General features: G+C 42.7%; 1 protein-coding gene across 10 annotated transcripts in view; it reads right to left on the bottom strand.

Annotated features, from left to right (window-relative positions):
• NPHP1 (nephrocystin 1) overlaps positions 1-18,421 on the bottom strand; it is a 109,346-nt gene that overhangs the window by 56,653 nt on the left and 34,272 nt on the right. For all 10 annotated transcript variants that reach the window (XM_077282884.1, XM_077282887.1, XM_077282886.1 and 7 more), the window contains 5 exons: positions 9,261-9,432; positions 7,578-7,679; positions 7,175-7,269; positions 6,496-6,547; positions 597-681 (listed from right to left, as the gene is read on the bottom strand). In XM_077282884.1, the coding sequence (XP_077138999.1) occupies positions 597-681; positions 6,496-6,547; positions 7,175-7,269; positions 7,578-7,679; positions 9,261-9,432 (506 nt within the window). The remainder of the gene's footprint in view (positions 1-596; positions 682-6,495; positions 6,548-7,174; positions 7,270-7,577; positions 7,680-9,260; positions 9,433-18,421) is intronic.

Below are 18,421 nucleotides of genomic sequence, written 5' to 3'. Positions count from 1 at the left end.
AAATAAGCCCTCAATCAGCCCAAGATCCTGATAACTGGAGATGCAACAGGTCTGGGAAAATGGTGCTTTTTTTAAATTTTTTCAGTACACGGTATGATAAAACCAATGGTATTGTTCTAAAGTACAACTTGTCCCGCAAAAAGCAAGCCCTCACATGGCCATTTTGACAGAAAAATAAAAAAGTTATGGCTCTGGGAAGAAGGGGAGCAAAAAACAGAAATTCAAAAACTGAAATACCCTTGGTTGTTAAGGGGTTAAAAGGCTGGAAAAAAGAATAACTTTAATTTTTTAAGTGTATTCATTGGTTAGGCTTCAAAAGGTGCTGCCTGGCTTAGCTCATTTTCTGGTAGGCATATGACTGTGATAGAGGAGGGTCCTGAGTACCCTGCTCTGTTAGTCAGAGCATTCATTTTAAAGGGTGCTGTCTGAGTTTCAGTCTCACTACAGCAAAAATTAAATTCTCTGACTGCAATCAAGAACAATTCATGTCTACTGCCATCCTCCAATAAACCAGACATCTCTTAGCCGAGGCCATACATAAGGTAGAATTATACATATAGTAAGAAAAAGTTACAGAAGAAATATAGAAGTTCTACCTTGTTCTAGAAAATGTGATAGCGTTGACGTTCGGAACCCAGAGGGGACTGTGCCCATTGTGGCCAAAGCCTCTGCAGCACTAAGCTTCAATGAAAAGAAAATGATCTTGTTACTCATTCCCAGGAACAGAAGGCGTACAGTTGAAATTAAAAGTCTACACACCTGTAATAAAATTGCAGATTTTGTCATGTAAAAAAATAAATTTTTCCACCTTTAATGTAGAAATCAATTAAGAAACAAACTGAAATCATTTTGAAGGGGAAGTAAAAAAAATATCAAAACTATAATAATGTGGTTTCGTAAGTGTGAACACAGTCCTATAACTGGCTAATTCTGAATACAATCAGATCCCCAGTCACATTTAGGCTCATGTTAGATAGTAGTCAGCACACGTCTGCCATTACTTACAGCGATCCTAATTAGCACCATATGTTGTTTAGCTGTTCTACTAGGATTTTCCTGACATTTTCCACCACATAATCTTTATTAACGCTTTATATTTTTACACAGTAAAAAGAAAAATAAATATGACAAAATAAAAATGTATCCCCCTCCCCAATCCCAAACCCAACAAACTTACTCAACAATTTTCCACTACGAGACAACATATCACAAACAGGTATTATATGACTGCAGGACATATTGTACTAGCAAATCATATTGTAGTAGCTAGAGACTATGCTCAAATGTTGTTCAAAGATAATAAAAAATACCAAAGGACATGAAGGCGTGTAGTTTACCATTAGCAAACAAGTATGGTTTATAACAACCGTGAATATACATATCTACTATATAATTGTCTAAGGGTCACTTCCTTCTGTCTGTCCTTCTGTCTGTCACGGATATTCATTGGTCGCGGCCTCTGTCTGTCATGGAAATCCAAGTCGCTGATAGGTCGTGGCAAAACGGCCACGACCAATCAGCGACGGGCATAGTCCGGCGGCAAAATGGACGCTCCTTACTCCCCGCAGTCAGTGCCCGCTCCATACTCCCCTCCACTCAGCGCTCACACAGGGTTAATGGCAGCTGTAACGGACCGCGTTATGCCGCGGGTAACGCACTCCGTTACCGCTGCTATTAACCCTGTGTGACCAACTTTTTACTATTGATGCTGCCTATGCGCCATCAATAGTAAAAAGATCTAATGTTAAAAATAATTTAAAAAAATAAAAACTCGTTATATACTCACCGTCCGTCGGCCCCTCGGATCCAGAACCGGCCTTTCCCGCACCTCACGACGCTCTGGTGACCGCTCCATGCATTGCGGTCTCGCGAGATGATGACGTAGCGGTCTCGCGAGACCGCTATGTCATCATCTCGCGAGACCGCAATGCACTCTTGGGACCGGAGCGTGCGAGGAGCGTCGGTAAATGCTTCGCCTGCATCCGGGGGCCAACGTAAGGTGAGTATATAACTATTTTTTATTTAATTCTTTTTTTTTAACAGGGATATGATGCCCACATTGCTATATACTGCGTGGGCTGTGCAATATACTACGTGGGCTGTGCAATATACTACGTGGGCTGTGCAATATACTACGTGGGGTGTGCAATATATTACGTGGCTGTGCAATACACTACATGGGCTGTGCTACATACTGCGTGGGCTGTGCAATATACTACGTGGGCTGTGCAATATACTATGTGGGCTGCGCAATGTACTATGTGGGCTGTGCAATATACTACGTGGGCTGTGCAATATACTGCGTGGGCTGTGCAATGTACTACGTGGGCTGTGCAATATACTACGTGGGCTGTGCAATATACTACGTGGGCTGTGCAATGTACTACGTGGGCTGTGCAATATACTGCGTGGGCTGTGATATATACTACGTTGGCTGTGTGATACACTACGTGGCCTGTGTTATACACTACATGGGCTGTGTTATACACTACGTGGGCTGTTATACACTACATGGGCTGTGTTATACACTACGTGTGCTGTGTTACATACTGCGTGCGTGGGCTGTTATATACTACGTGAGCTGTGTTATATGCTACGTGGGCTGTTATAAACTACGTGGCTGTGTTATATGCTATGTGGGCTGTTATACACTCCGTGGGCTGTGCTATATACTACGTGGCTGTGCTATATACTCCGTGGGCTGTGCTATATACTACATGGCTGTGCTATATACTATGTGGCTGTGCTGTATACTACGTGGCTGTGAAATATACTAAGTGGCTGTGCAATATACTATGTGGCTGTGCTATATACTACATGAGCTGTTATATACTACATGGCCGGCTGTGAACAATCAGCGACAGGCGCAGTCCGGCTGCGAATTGGCGCAGGATTTGAACCATGCTTCGCTAATTGGTCACGGCCGGCCGAATCCTGTGTATTCAATGTATTATTCTAAAATCTTCATAAATAAACTACATACATATTCTAGAATACCCAATGCGTTAGAATCGGGCTACCATCTAGTCTATATATATAATTGTCTAAGTATCTGTTTGTATGCAACCGAAATCCCGCGTCACTGATTGGTCGCGCCCGGCCGGCCTCGACCAATCAGCGTTCATAAATAAACTACATACATATACTAGAACGAGAATAACATGAAGGACAGTCTGTGAGGGAGAGAATAACATGAAGGACAGTCTGTGAGGGAGAGAATAACATGAAGGACAGTCTGTGAGGGAGAGAATAACATGAAGGACAGTCTGTGAGGGAGATAATAACATGAAGGACAGTCTGTGAGGGAGAGAATAACATGGAGGACAGTCTGTGAGGGAGAGAATAACATGGAGGACAGTCTGTGAGGGAGAGAATAACATGGAGAACAGTCTGGGAGGGAGAGAATAACATGGAGGACAGTCTGTGAGGGAGAGAATAACATGGAGGACAGTCTGTGAGGGAGAGAATAACATGGAGGACAGTCTGTGAGGGAGAAAATAACATGGAGGACAGTGTGTGTTTGAGAGAATAACATGAAGGACAGTCTGTGAGGGAGAAAATAACATGGAGGACAGTGTGTGTTTGAGAGAATAACATGGAGGACAGTCTGTGAGGGAGAGAATAACATGGAAGACAGTGTGTGAGGGAGAGAATAACATGGAGGACAGTCTGTGAAGGAGAGAATAACATGGAGGACAGTGTGTGAGGGAGAGAATAACATGGAGGTCAGTGTGTGAAGAGAAAATAACATGGAGGACGGCATGTGAGGGAGAGAATAACATGAAGGACAGTCTGTGAGGGAGAGAATAACATGGAGGACAGTCTGTGAGGGAGAGAATAACATGGAGGACAGTCTGTGAGGGAGAGAATAACATGGAGGACAATCTGTGAGGGAGAGAATAACATGGTGGACAGTCTATTTGAACCACGGTTCGCTGATTGGTCGCGCCCGGCCGGCCGCGACCAATCAGCGATATTGGCGCAGTCCGGATGCGAATTGGCCCGGGATTTCAACCACGCTTCGCTGATTGGTCGCACCCGGCCGGCCGCGACCAATCAGCAATATTGGCTTGGGATTTAAACCCTGCTGTGCTGATTAGTCGCGCCCGGACGGACGCGACCAATCAGTGATATTGGCGTGGGATTTAAACACCGCTTCACTGATAATGTATATATTTTACCGGGAACATCCTGTGTATTCATTGCATTATTCTTAAATCTTCATAAATAAACTACATACATATTCTAGAATACCTGAAGCGTTAGAATCGGGCTACCATCTAGTAACGTATAATTTCTTTGCATTAAATGACCCAGCGGTAAAACAAATAAGATCTTAGATTCAATAGAGTTCTCTTAATAGTTCAAATGTCGCTAATCCTGGGGTACTTAACCATATGTCCTATATTTTTAACATTGATGACACCTACCCTTGTAGGTATATACTCCACTCTCCATACGAATAATATTATTAACACTTGTAATTAATACCCTGTGTGTAGGTGGACTTTCAGTTTTCTGCTAGTAGACAAGAGTCTAGAAAATTGTCACCTTGCCATAGTCGTTACTTCAGAATTCATCTACAATAACGAGCAAAAGGATAACAATGTTTTAACCCCTTAGTGACAGAGCCAATTTTGTACTTAATGACCAAGACAATTTTTACAATTCTGACCACTGTCAATTTATGAAGTTACAGCTCTAGAACGATTCAATGTACCCACTGATTCTGAGAATGTTTTTTCATGATATATTTACTTTATGTTAGTGGTAAAATTTATTTGATATAACTTAATATAAAATATACAATATTCAGTGTTTCTGTGGCACCTCTCCAGTATCTGCCTCCTCTGATCTCTACCGAGGTCGTAGTACCATCCTTCAGACATCAGGGAGTCTGCATCAGCATTGCTTTCCTTATCAGTAGGAACCTGTGTCGCGGTACAGACAAATATCTCAAGCCACGTGCCACCTCTTTTCTCTTAGGGTACTGTCACACTCTGCAACTTTCCAACGATCACGACCAGCGATACGACCTGGCCGTGATCGTTGGAAAGTCGTTGTGTGGTCGCTGGGGAGCTGTCACACAGACCGCTCTCCAGCGACCAACGATGCCGAGGGCCCCGGGTAACCAGGGTAAACATCGGGTTACTAAGCGCAGGGCCGCGCTTAGTAACCCGATGTTTACCGTGGTTACCAGCGTAAAAGTAAAAAACAAACAAACAGTACATACTCACATTCCGGTGTCCTTCAGGTCCCTTGCCGTCTGCTTCCCGCACTGACTGAGTGCCGCCGTAAAGTGAAAGCAGATCACAGCGGTGACGTCACTGCTGTGATCTGCTCTTACTTTCCGGCCGGGAGTCAGTCAGAGCGGGAAGCAGACGGCAAGGGACCTGAAGGACACCGGAATGTGAGTATGTACGGTTTGTTTTTTTTAACTTTTACGCTGGTAACCACGGTAAACATCGGGTTACTAGCGCGGCCCTGCGCTTAGTAACCCGATGTTTACCCTGGTTACAAGCGAACGCATCGCTGGATCGGTGTCACACACAACGATCCAGCGATGACAGCGGGAGATCCAGCGATGAAATAAAGTTCCAAACGATCTGCTACGACGTACGATTCTCAGCGGGGTCCCTGATCGCAGTAGCGTGTCAGACACTGCGATATCGTATGGATATCGCTGGAACGTCACGGATCGTACCGTCGTAGCGATCAAAGTGCCACTGTGTGACAGTACCCTTAGTTTCAATGATTGCCACGGTATCAATCACGTTGGCCACGTCACCATCTGGGATCTGCAGCCCCATCTCTCCTGCAGTCTTTTTTGGCCTTTGCGTGGCAATTTACAAGTAAATAACAGTATTTCAGCAGGCAATGGGGTGAGTATTGCAGTAGGAAGCTGAAAGCAGATTTTGGGGCATATAATGAACTAGATGCTATGCAGGAACTACTTCAGTGGCATCTTATCAAATACTGCACTAGGCCACGACCCCTCCTGACATTTTCTTAGTTGTAATTTACAGCAAAAGCAAAGGTCCATAAACTGCTTACAACACAACAAAGGGATCATCATAACCACAGTGAAGCATAGTGGATGCAACATTATGTTTTGAGGCTGGGTTTTCTAGATGTGCCATGCTGACAGACCTACCCAAAAAGACCAAGTACTGTCATAAATTCAAGGGGTACTTAGACAGAATATTAGTTTAAAGGTGTACATATTAACGCAAGCACATTATTTTTCTATTTCCAACCCAAAATATTTAAATTTTATTTTTCAATGCATTTGTACAGATTATGGGTGACATTAAAGGTAGAAAAAATTTGGAAATTATTAGTCTTAGTATGATTTTGTTTTACATGACAAACACCTGGCAATTTAATAAGGGTTTGATGGCTTTGTATATCCACTGTATATGTACTATGTAAAATATAAAAAGAAATTGAATTCTGATTTTAAACCAGACACTTAAACAATCACATATTACCTACCTCTTGGGTTTTCCTGGAAGAGCTTATTTGAGATATGGTGTCTTCTGCAGGCCTATTACAATTGAATACAAAAATCAGAATACATTTGCCCAAAATTACAATTACAGAATTCAAAAGTGCAGATAAATACATCACCATCCAAATGAACTACAAAGTAGAACAATTGTATTTATTGTCACATTTTTCTCCTTGAAGTATTTGTATTAAAGTTCTTGACAATTTAAGATTTGGAATGCTAAGAATTTTAAAGTTTTGTATTAATATATCTATAGTAACTAAATAATCCTCATAAACAGTTGGGTAGCCCTGCATTACTTATTTTGCTCTATTCCTAAGTTCTAATTTAGAAGAGCATTAATAATTCAGAGCTGAAATCCTCAAGCATTTTTTATGGCTCAGTATGTGAACAAGACTTGTTCTGGTGATTTGCATACTAATAGCTTTAGGAAAAACAAACTGAATTATACAAACTCAACTAAACTGTGTGACTGTTAAGCTAAGTAGTTTTTGGCAATGATAACCAGCACCATTGTGAATGCTGATCTGGGTATAAATTATGACTGCTAGACAAGGGACAATGGGAGGCACGGTGTTCCTTACTAATCTGCAAGAAGTTAGGTGATCACTCTTCAAAGTGTCAGTTAAGGGATTGGTAATTGTGGAAGATCTACAGTAGTACCTCTTTGTACTGCCAACATTTTCTTCTGTGGACTCTTCCTCATTTTCAGTTTCTTCATCACTGGCACTCTGACTTTTTTCTGCCCCCTTGTATAACTGTGAATTAGATGAAATATTTTGTAATCAAAATTATCTGCCTATATTTCTTAAGAACAAAAGGCAAAGGCATTAATCTTATTTAGATTAAGGCACAAATCTGATTCTTCCATCTACAGAAATTCTTGGGAAGTGACTCAAAAGCAAATTATGAAATAAGTAATTATATTCGCCATATGCAGCTCTTTACCATATGCAAAGTAAGAGCTAGTTACATTCACAGAATCCAGGGTAAAATCTATTCCTTCAACACACTGCGGAATGGTCAGCAAATTGGCAAGTATGTAATGATTAAATTTGGGACTTGCCTGCAAGTAAGTCTTGGGTACCAGACCTTGAACTCCCTTTGAGTTTTGGGCCATCCACCAACCATCAGGTTTTTTGTCAAGAATCTGCAGCACTTCTCCTTTCTAAAAAGACATAAAAATACTTGTCTAGTGAATTTATCTTACTCCACAGTGAGAAACTGAAAAAGGACAATAACATTACACATCTTTTCTTAGTCTCCATTTATTTTCTATGGCCAAGAATATGGCATTTGTACTTCAAAAGGCAGATGTTAACTGAGACATATAGAAATACATGAAGTAGGTTAAAAGGTTATCTGAAGATGTAGTATAAAGAGCAATCCTGGCGGCTTTTCGGGAGGGTGGGGGGGGGGCGGTGTATTCATTAAAGGGAGTCTGTCGCCGCCAAAAAAGACAAAGTACACCTGCGCCGGAGACCGCGGCAAGAAGACAAGAAGAGGATGCCATCTGATGAAGATGGGAGGCGCTGGACCGGACCGCGAAGCCCATCGGACCCGCAGCGCAGCGGGACCACCCTTGGGTGAGTATAATCTAACCTTTATTTCTCATCTTTTAGGTTACATCGGGGGCTTATCTACAGCATTACAGAATGCTGCAGATAAGCCCCTGATGCCGGTGGCCGCAGCTCATATATGATTTTGGGGGTGACAGACTCCCTTTAAGATTGACAGTTCAGACCAGTTGCATGTTCGTGCCTCTGTTCCTTAATGAGCGCTCCACCTGGCTGTCAGGAGAGGTAGCTTTGCCTTTGCAGCATGAATGAAGCACAGGAAAACTAATGCTGGTGGAATCGGTGTTTTACAACTTCAGAGCAGGGTGAGGAGGCAGTAAAGAATAGAGTCTGATCGGGTCACACCCTCCTTGCCAAAGTAAATGGCCACCCGGGACTGCAGGGTAGCTGATAACATAAGAAAAGAGCTGTAAACTACAAAATTAAAAATCCCTCCAATCTTGAGAGAATTTTTAACAAGCGGTATATTGCAAAGTTGCGCTGTTCTACAAGCACTTTTCAATTTTACCCTTTTATGAACTTGTGACAACACCTATAATGTGACTTTTAATGCCAACATCTGCATTTCTTTCTTTCATTTACCTATCCCCTGTACTTGGCATAACTGAGTGTGATCAGTTATTGAAGATAGAAAAAACATGAGGCGACTTTACAAATAGTATCAATTAAAATATTGTTAACCTTCAAATGAGTAACGCAGAAGCGTGCGTGGTCAATGCAGCTCTGTGCTATTCATACTCAGCATGTAGTACAGTATGTTTATTCATTTTACTAACTTATATAGTTATAGTGCCATTAATTCCACAGCACTTTACAGACATTGCCAGTATATCCCTAAGGAAACTACTGAAAGCCCACAGAGCTATCAACTTGAAGATCAGAGTAAGCTACTATTGAAAATAAAGGAAGAAATTCAGAAATCAGCAGTACAAAAAAATATTCACACTTGCTGTAATTTGCAAGTTGCATAAAGTTTCTACTAGTCTCGATTATGGGGAAGGGGAACTTTTACAGGACTTTGCTAAATATTTAAATTTTCTTTTTTTCTTGCATTAAAAAAAACCCATGTAGCTGTAGCCTTATTCCAAAGTAATAAATACAGGATTGTATATACCGTATGTTATTATATGTATCCCCAAAAAATGGTATTTCAACAAATTACAAGACATTACTTGAAATGTTAAATCTTCTTTCTGCTGTGCCTGAAAATCTCCAAGAGTGATAAAATATTTTGCAGTTGCATCTATTTTGTCTTCTTCTTCCTCCTCGTCCTCTTCTTCTTCATCCTCTTCCTCCTCTTCATCCTCCTCGTCTTCGCTTCCCTCTTCGTCACCACTCGTTTCCCTATTAGTAAGTCAAGAATACGGCGGTGTAACCAAATGCTACAATAATAACAGCAAAGTATTACATGACATAAGATATTAATACAGGACTGTAGAGTATATTAGTACCATGTACTACAACGTAACAAAAAAAATAGGAATCTTGAACTACAGAGTTCAGGGGCATTTCGTTTTTGCTCTCTTATTTCTATTTCCTCAATAAGTGCAGGTGCTACAATACTACCAGCGAAAACCACCATGTACTTGTTAGACCCAGGAGCAAAATAAAACGAGGCCTGTTATACAGCACAGCATGTCTTGGTGAAAAAATAGTCAGACGGATAGAGGAGCTTTTAAACTAGGATATGTAGGGAAGGAGGGTAGTTGTGCTAAAAAGGGGATAGAGTAGACCGCGAGAGTGTCTAACTAACATGTTGCGTTTCTATGAGGAGTTAAGTGCAAAGCTGGATGTTGGCAATGCGGCTGATGTGATTTAGATGGACTTTGCAAAGGCATTTGATACTGTACCACATAACAGCCTTATACTGAAGCTACAGAAGAAGGGTCTAAAGGAAACTATATGCAGATGGTAATGAATTGACTAAAAGACAGGAAACAGAGTCGTCATAAATGGTACATTCTCTAATTGGGATATAGTCAGCAGTGGGGACCGCAGGGATCTGTGCTAGGACCGATTCTTTTTAACCTCTTTATTAACGACCTAGTAGATAGAATCAAGAGTAAAATATCAGTCTTGGCTGACGACACTAAACTATGTAGGATATTAAAATCTGACCGTAAGCAGTAAGAAAAAACTGAAAATGTCATGGAGAGTGTCAAAACACCTAAATCCTTGGGCATTTCCAGCCTTTAAATTGGGAAGGGAAAATAAGCTATTCATAGAATGGTGTAGAAAAGGAGTACAGACATTAGATGATTTACTACATTTACAGGAAGGTCGTTGGCTAACGGGATCTGAGGTGTTAGACAAGTATGAGCTACCGGGATTCCATTTGATGCTAAATAGTCAATTAAAGCATTATGTACTAGATTTCTTACAAGATGTAAGGAAAGATGTTGACTCAGATGTTTGGGGAGATTTAGTTACCAAAGACACTAAGGAAATATCGATCTCCTCGATATATGGGACGTTGAGAGATGTATTACGACCATCAGGACCAGACAAAGTGTTTTGCAAATGGGAAAAATACATACAAGATAAAGAACTTGAACATAAAATACTACATGGATGGAAATTGGTAAGGGAGCATATCATAAATGAGCAATTGAGGGGTAGCCAATTTAGAACAATGCACAAAATAATATGTGGCTTTAATATTCCGCCAACTCCACAGAACCCTGATAGGCAAATGAGTTGCCCCAAATGTAACACATCCAAAACAGATATGGAGCATGGCATATGGTCGGGTCCCAAGACACAAGAGCTTTGGACCACGGTTCAAGATATAGTACAGACCAAAAGTTTGGACACACCTTCTCATTTAAAGATTTTTCTGTATTTTCAGGACTATGAAAATAGTACATTCACACTGAAGGCATCAAAACTATGAATTAACACATATGGAATTATATACTTAACAATAAAGTGTGAAACAACTGAAAATATGTCTTATATTCTAGGTTCTTCAAAGCAGCCACCTTTTGCTTTGATGTCTGCTTTGCACACTCTTGGCATTCTCTTGATGAGCTTCAAGAGGTAGTCACCGGGAATGGTTGTCACTTCACAGATGTGCCCTGTCAGGTTTAATAAGTGGGATTTCTTGCCTTATAAATGGGGTTGGGACCATCAGTTGTGTTGTGCAGAAGTCTGGTGGATACACAGCTGATAGTCCTACTGAATAGACTGTTAGAGTTTGTATTATGGCAAGAAAAAAGCAGCTAAGTAAAGAAAAACGATTGGCCATCATTACTTTAAGAAATGAAGGTCAGTCAGTCAGAAAAATTGGCAAAACTTTGAAAGTGTCCTCAAGTGCAGTGGCAAAAACCATCAAGCGCTACAAAGAAACTGGCTCACATGAGGACTGCCCCAGGAAAGGAAGACCAAGAGTCACCTCTGCTTCTGAGCATAAGTTTATCCGAGTCACCAGCCTCAGAAATCGCAGGTTAACAGCAGCTCAGATTAGAGACCAGGTTAATGCCACACAGAGTTCTAGCAGCAGACACATTTCTACAACAACTGTTAAGAGGAGACTTTGTGCAGCAGGCCTTCATGGTAAAATAGCTGCTAGGAAACCACTGCAAAGGACAGGCAACAAGCAGAAGAGACTTGTTTGGGCTAAAGAACACAAGGAATGGACATTAGACCAGTGGAAATCTGTGCTTTGGTCTGATAAGTCCAAATTTGAGATCTTTGGTTCCAACCACCGTGTCTTTGTGTGACGCAGAAAATGTGAACGGAAGGACTCTACATGCCTGGATCCCATCGTGAAGCATGGAGGAGGTGTGATGTGTGGGGGTGCTTTGCTGGTGACACTGTTGGGGATTTATTCAAAATTGAAGGCATACTGAATCAGCATGGCTACCACAGCATCTTGCAGCGGCATGCTATTCCATCCAGTTTGCGTTTAGTTAGACCATCATTTATTTTTCAACAGGACAATGACCCCAAACACCTCCAGGCTGTGTAAGGGCTATTTGACCAAGGAGAGTGTTGGAGTGCTACGCCAGATGACCTGGCCTCCACAGTCACCAGACCTGAACCCAATCGAGATGGTTTGGGGTGTGCTGGACCGTAGAGTGAAGGCAAAAGGGCTAACAAGTGCTAAGCATCTCTGGGAACTCCTTCAAGATTGTTGGAAGACCATTCCTGGTGACTACCTCTTGAAGCTCATCAAGAAAATGCCAAGAGTGTGCAAAGCAGTCATCAAAGCAAAAGGTGGCTACTTTGAAGAACCTAGAATATAAGACATATTTTCAGTTGTTTCACACTTTTTTGTTAAGTATATAATTCCACATGTGTTAATTCATAGTTTTGATGCCTTCAGTGTGAATGTACAATTTTCAGTCATGAAAATACAGAAAAATCTTTAAATGAGAAGGTGTGTCCAAACTTTTGGTCTGTACTGTATGTATCCGCAGATGTGTGGGATCTGGGTGGACATTGACCCATTGTGCTGGTTGTTTCATTATACGACAGGCAAAACAAGAGGGGGACAATTACATGACTTGTTTCACACTATTGCATTGGTAACAAAACGTTTAAATTTGCAATATTGGATGGCCAGTACACTCCCAGGGATAAAATACATTAAAGCAGGACTAATGCCTGTCCTATATTTAGAAAAAAGAAAAGCAGAGAGGAATAAAGATAAGATGACGAAAATATTTTTTTTTAAAAATGGAGAGTGTTCATAGAATCGTTATTGTCTACTGGGGAAATTCAGGAGATAATGAGGTCTTTTGTTAACTCAGATTGGTATCTGTTAGAAGACTTAAGGGTACTGTCACACAGTGCAATTTTGATCGCTATGACGGCACGATCCGTGACGTCGCAGCGTCGTATGATTATCGCTCCAGCGTCGTAGACTGCGGTCACACGGTGCAATCACGGCGCTGGAGCGATGCCGAAGTCCCCGGGTAACCAGGGTAAACATCGGGTTACTAAGCGCAGGGCCGCGCTTAGTAACCCGATGTTTACCCTGGTTACCAGCGTAAACGTAAAAAAAACAAACAGTACATACTTACATTCCGGTGTCTGTCCCCCGGCGTTCTGCTTCTCTCCACTGTGTAAGCACCATAGCCGGAAAGCAGAGCGGTGACGTCAGACGTCACCGCTGTGCTCGCTTTCCGGCCGGCGGGCGCTCACAGTGCAGAGAAGCTGAGACGCCGGAGGACAGACACCGGAATGTGAGTATGTACTGTTTGTTTTTTTTACGTTTACGCTGGTAACCAGGGTAAACATCGGGTTACTAAGCGCGACCCTGCGCTTAGTTACCCGATGTTTATCCTGGTTACAAGCGAACACATCGCTGGATCGCTGTCACACACAACGATCCAGCGATGTCAGCGGGTGATCAAGCAACGAAAGAAAGTTCCAAACGATCTGCTACGACGTACGATTCTCAGCAGGGTCCCTGATCGCTGCTGCGTGTCAGACACTGCGATATCGTAACGATATCGCTAGAACGTCACGAATCGTACCGTCGTAGCGATCAAAATTGCACTGTGTGACAGTACCCTAAGTGGTAGTTTGGGTAAATTAAAATTTGTCACATGATAAATGCATCAGATGCTGTATGTTCAGGATTTGATTGTCGGATTACAATTATTGAAGCTGGATAGATGTGGACATTAGGGGGTTTGTTAATAGTATTTGTGTTATAAAGATTAACGATTGTTTTGTTTTTGTGTAACGATCTAAACCAACATTTGCAAAACGTATTTTGTTTATTTGTTTAAAAAAAAAAAATCTGACCTTGACATTATAATATTGCATAACGATCTAGATAAGATGTCTGCATGGGCAAACACTTGGTAAATGAGATTTAATGCTGATAAATGAAGAGTAATGCACCTAGGACAGAGTAATCCTATTACTGCATATACAATAAATGGGAATATACTCGGGACTACAGTACGGGAGAAGGACTTGGGTTGGGTATTCTGGTTACAAGTAAGCTGAGCAGCAGTACTCAATGTCAAGCCGCAGCCGCAAAAGCAAGCAAGATTTTAGGGGGCATAAAATGAGAGATAAAATCTTGTGATCCCAAATTATTGTTACCTTTTTATAAATCACTTTTGAGGCCACATCTAGAATAAGGAGATTTTTGTGTACTCACCGTAAAATCCTTTTCTCCGAGCCAATCATTGGGGGACACAGGACCATGGGTGTTATGCTGCTGCCACTAGGAGGACACTAAGTAAACACAGAAAGAATAGCTCCTCCCCTGCAGTATACACCCTCCTGCTGGCTCTCAGTGAACCAGTTCGGTAACAAAGCAGTAGGAGCTTAATATTTAACAAGGATGAACTATGTCAAAAAAACAAGTTAACTCAACAAAAACCAAAGCCAATAGGCTAACAGGGTGGGTGCTGTGTCCCCCAATGATTGGCTTGGAGAAAAGGATTTTACGGTGAGTACACAAAAATCTCCTTTTCTCCTACGCATGTCATGTCGGACGCTGTTCAGACCAGGTCGTTCGACAGACAGCGGTAATTCCACTTTTGACCACTATGTGCTCATTGGCGTCGGCTAGATTTTATCTAGCTGGTCCGGGGTTAATTTACCTGATGCTCGGATTGGAAGCTGGGCCATGCCCATTGCCTTTAAATAGTTCTCCTGAACATTGGGCGTCGCCGATTATGGCTTCTGTCTTGTGCGTTGTTATCTCGGTCTGGAGTGGTGAGCTAGAAGTTGGAGTATCGTTGCTGGTGGTGTATTTCCCTTTGTCTTATTTACTCCTTCCTATATTTGTATTTATTTTGCCCTGTGCATTTATAGTGTATTCCTGAGTGACTGCGGCGTGGTGTATATTTTCCGTTATCCTTGTCTGTTCTAACTGTGGGTATTGGTGTATGATCTTTTCACTGGGTGGTGGGCAGTGGTTTCAGCCTAGGGTTGAAACAGGAGACAGGGCGAGGGTCGAGGCCCAGACATGCACACCATCAGTGTAAACTCTAGGTAGAGGGTCAGTCAGGATTTCCCTAGTCTGAGGGAAATTGCAGGGGCCCGGGTTATTAGCTCTTGCCCACCTAGTCTCCCCGTGACATTATAATCGGCCTTTAAAACAAAACAAAAAGGGTTTTCCTTTTTTTTTGTTTTGTCATAGATCCCATGACTTCCATAACCAGCCAGTTGGAGGCGCTGTCCCTACAGGTCACTGAGTGCAGCAACAGGGAGTAGCAGTAGCTAATGTGCAAGCTGGAGCGACAGGTAGAGTTGCTGAGCCTAAGTTTCCTTTGCCTGAAAAATTTGCTGGGGAACGCAGTAAATTTGTTTCTTTTCATGAAGCTTGCAAACTATATTTCCGTATGCGCCCGATCTCCTCAGGTAATGAGGCACAGCGTGTGGGCCTTGTGTTGTCATTGTTAAGCGGGGATCCCCAAGCATGGGCGTGTTCTTTGCCATCTGATTCTGCTGCATTTGACTCTGTGGAGAGTTTTTTTTCCTTTCTTGGAAATATTTACGATGAGCCAGACAGAATGGCTCTAGCAGAATCTAAGATACGCACTATTCGCCAGGGGGAGCGAGTTGCAGAGGATTACTGTTCTGAATTTCGTCGCTGGGCGATCGATAGACAGTGGAATGATCCAGCGCTGCAGAGTCAGCTTATTCATGGGGTTTCTGGAAGGGTTAAAAAAGCCCTTCTGATGTACGAGACTCCTACTTCTCTAGATTCCGCTAGGAGTCTGGTTGTCCGCATTGATCGCCGTTTGCGTCAGGGGGAGAATGAGACACCGCCTATGGGAGAGGGTTTAGGTTCACGTGTGGTTGCTGCAGGTGAGCCCACGGAGCCTATGCAAATCGCAGGGGTGTCACATGTGAAGCGTCGAGCCCCTGAGCTCAGGAAGCAGGGAGCCTGTTTTTACTGTGGTAAGACTGGTCATTTTATTAACATCTGTCCTCTACTGTCTAAGAAAGACGCAACGGTGGAAAACTTCTAAGCTCAGAGGGTGTGGAGGAGACCAATCTGAGCTTATGTATATATTCTCCATGGTGGTTTCTCAATGCATGCTCCCTGCTAAGGTTATAATCGCTGGCAGTTAGCTGCCAATTACTGTGTTTGTGGATAGTGGTTCAGCCACAAATCTGTTGTGAATTCCGTTCTTGGGCTCCCTCCTGTGGTTATGAATGGTACTTTTGTGAGTTCTGCCCTTGGGCTCCCTCTGGTGGTTTCGAGTGGAACTGCTGCTCCTTGAGGTTCTGCAGCAGCTGCTTTCACTAATCGGTTCAACTGGCCTTGCTATTTAACTTGGCTCTGATCTGTAGTCCATGCCAGCTGTCAATGTTCTCTGGGTTGGATTCAGATCTCTCCTTGGATTTCTCTGATGGCCTGTCCATTTCAGCATAAGATAAGTTCTTGCTAGTTCTTTGGTTGTCCATTTGCTTTGGACTTTACTGCTCAGTTTAAGTTATGTTTCTTTTTGTCCAGCTTGTCATTATGAAATATTCAGGCTAGCTGGAAGCTCTGGGGAAGCAGATTTGCCCCTCCACACCGTGAGTCAGTGTGGAGATCTTTTTTGTAAACTCTGCGTGGATTTTTAGTTTTTAATACTGACCGCACAGTATCCTTTTCTATTTCTGTCTATCTAGATTAGAATTGGCCTCCTTTGCTAAAATCTGTTTTCATTTCTGTGTATGTCATTTCCCTCTGTACTCACAGTTAATATTTGTGGGGGGCTATCTTTCCTTTTGGGAATTTCTCTGAGGCAAGATAGTTTTCTGTTTCCATCTTTAGGGGTAGTTAGTTCTTAGGCTGTGACGAGGCGCCTAGGGAGTGACAGGAACGTCCCACGGCTATTTCTAGTGTTGGTGTGAGGATTAGGAACTGCGGTCAGTAAAGCTACCACCTCCTCAGAGCTTGTCCCATGACTCATTTTACCCACTAGGTCATATTAGTGCTTCTCCGTAACCACCAGGTCATAACACAAATCTCATTGATGAGGAGTTTGCGCGCACAGCAGGTTTTAGGATTGAAAAACTGCCTCATCCTATCCGCGTGGTCACCATCAATGCTGCTCCTCTCTCACAGGGGGAGATTACTGAATTTGTGGCTGAGGTGAAACTCCACATTGGGGTTCTATATTCGGAGCAGGTTTCATGTAAGGTGCTCAGGAATCTTCCTGCTCAGGTGGTTTTGGGTTTTCCATGGTTGTCTATGCACAACCCGGTAATTGACTGGAAAACTCAGGACATAATTCAGTGGAGCGAATTCTGCCAGGAGAATTGCCTGGCCACATGTGTGTCTGCTGTGACTTCAAGCGTTCCGGAGTCACTTCTGGATTTTGTGGATGTGTTCTCTGAGAAGGGTTGTTCAGAGTTGCCACCACATCGCCTCTATGACTGTACTATCAGATTTAAACCAGGGGCCAAATTGCCTAAAGCAAGGATGTTTAACATCTCCGGTCCGGAGAGACAAGCATTAAAGGATTACATTGCTGAAAGTTTGAGCAAAGGGCACATCAGGCCTTCATCCTCGCCTGTGGCAGCAGGGTTCTTCTTCGTGAAGAAAGATGGCGGATTACGCCCGTGTTTGGATTTCAGGGAATTGAACCAGATTACGGTTCGTGATCCATACCCTATGCCACTAATACCAGATTTGTTCAACCAGGTGGCAGGTGCTAAGTGGTTTACCAAGCTTGACCTCAGGGGGGCGTACAACCTCATAAGAGTCCGTCAAGGTGATGAGTGGAAGACGGCTTTTAATACCCCTGAGGGTCATTTTGAAAATTTGGTGATGCCATTTGGGTTGACTAACGCACCTGCAGTGTTCCAACATTTCATTAATTATGTGTTTTCGCACGTTTTGGGGAAATTCGTTATCGTGTACCTTGATGACATTCTCATATATTCTTGCGACCGTGATACTCATTTAGATCATGTCAGGCAGGTGTTACAGCTTCTCAGAGAGAGAATAAGCTGTATGCTAAACTTGAGAAATGTGTATTTTATGTTCAAGAGTTGCCTTTCTTGGGTTATATTGTGTCTGCTTCTGGTTTTAAAATGGACGCTGCTAAGGTGCAAGCTGTGCTGCATTGGGAACGGCCTGATAACCTGAAAGCACTTCAGCGGTTCCTTGGGTTTTCTAACTACTATAGGAAATTTATCAAGGATTTTTCCATCATTGCTAAACCGCTAACTGACATGACTAAAAAGGGTACCAATTTCTCCGTTTGGCCTGAGGCTGCTGTGCGCGCATTTGAATTTCTTAAGAACAGTTTTGTTTCGGCCCCCATTCTTGTGCAGCCAGACGTGTCGAAGCCTTTTGTTGTGGAGGTAGATGCGTCTGAGGTTGGTGTGGGGTCGGTGCTGTCACAAGGCTCATCTTTGA

This window comes from Ranitomeya variabilis, chromosome 2, assembly GCF_051348905.1.
Source record: "Ranitomeya variabilis isolate aRanVar5 chromosome 2, aRanVar5.hap1, whole genome shotgun sequence".
NCBI lineage: Eukaryota > Metazoa > Chordata > Amphibia > Anura > Dendrobatidae > Ranitomeya > Ranitomeya variabilis.
The sequence above is the reverse complement of the archived record's forward strand: the minus strand, read 5'-3'. Positions and strand labels throughout refer to the sequence as shown.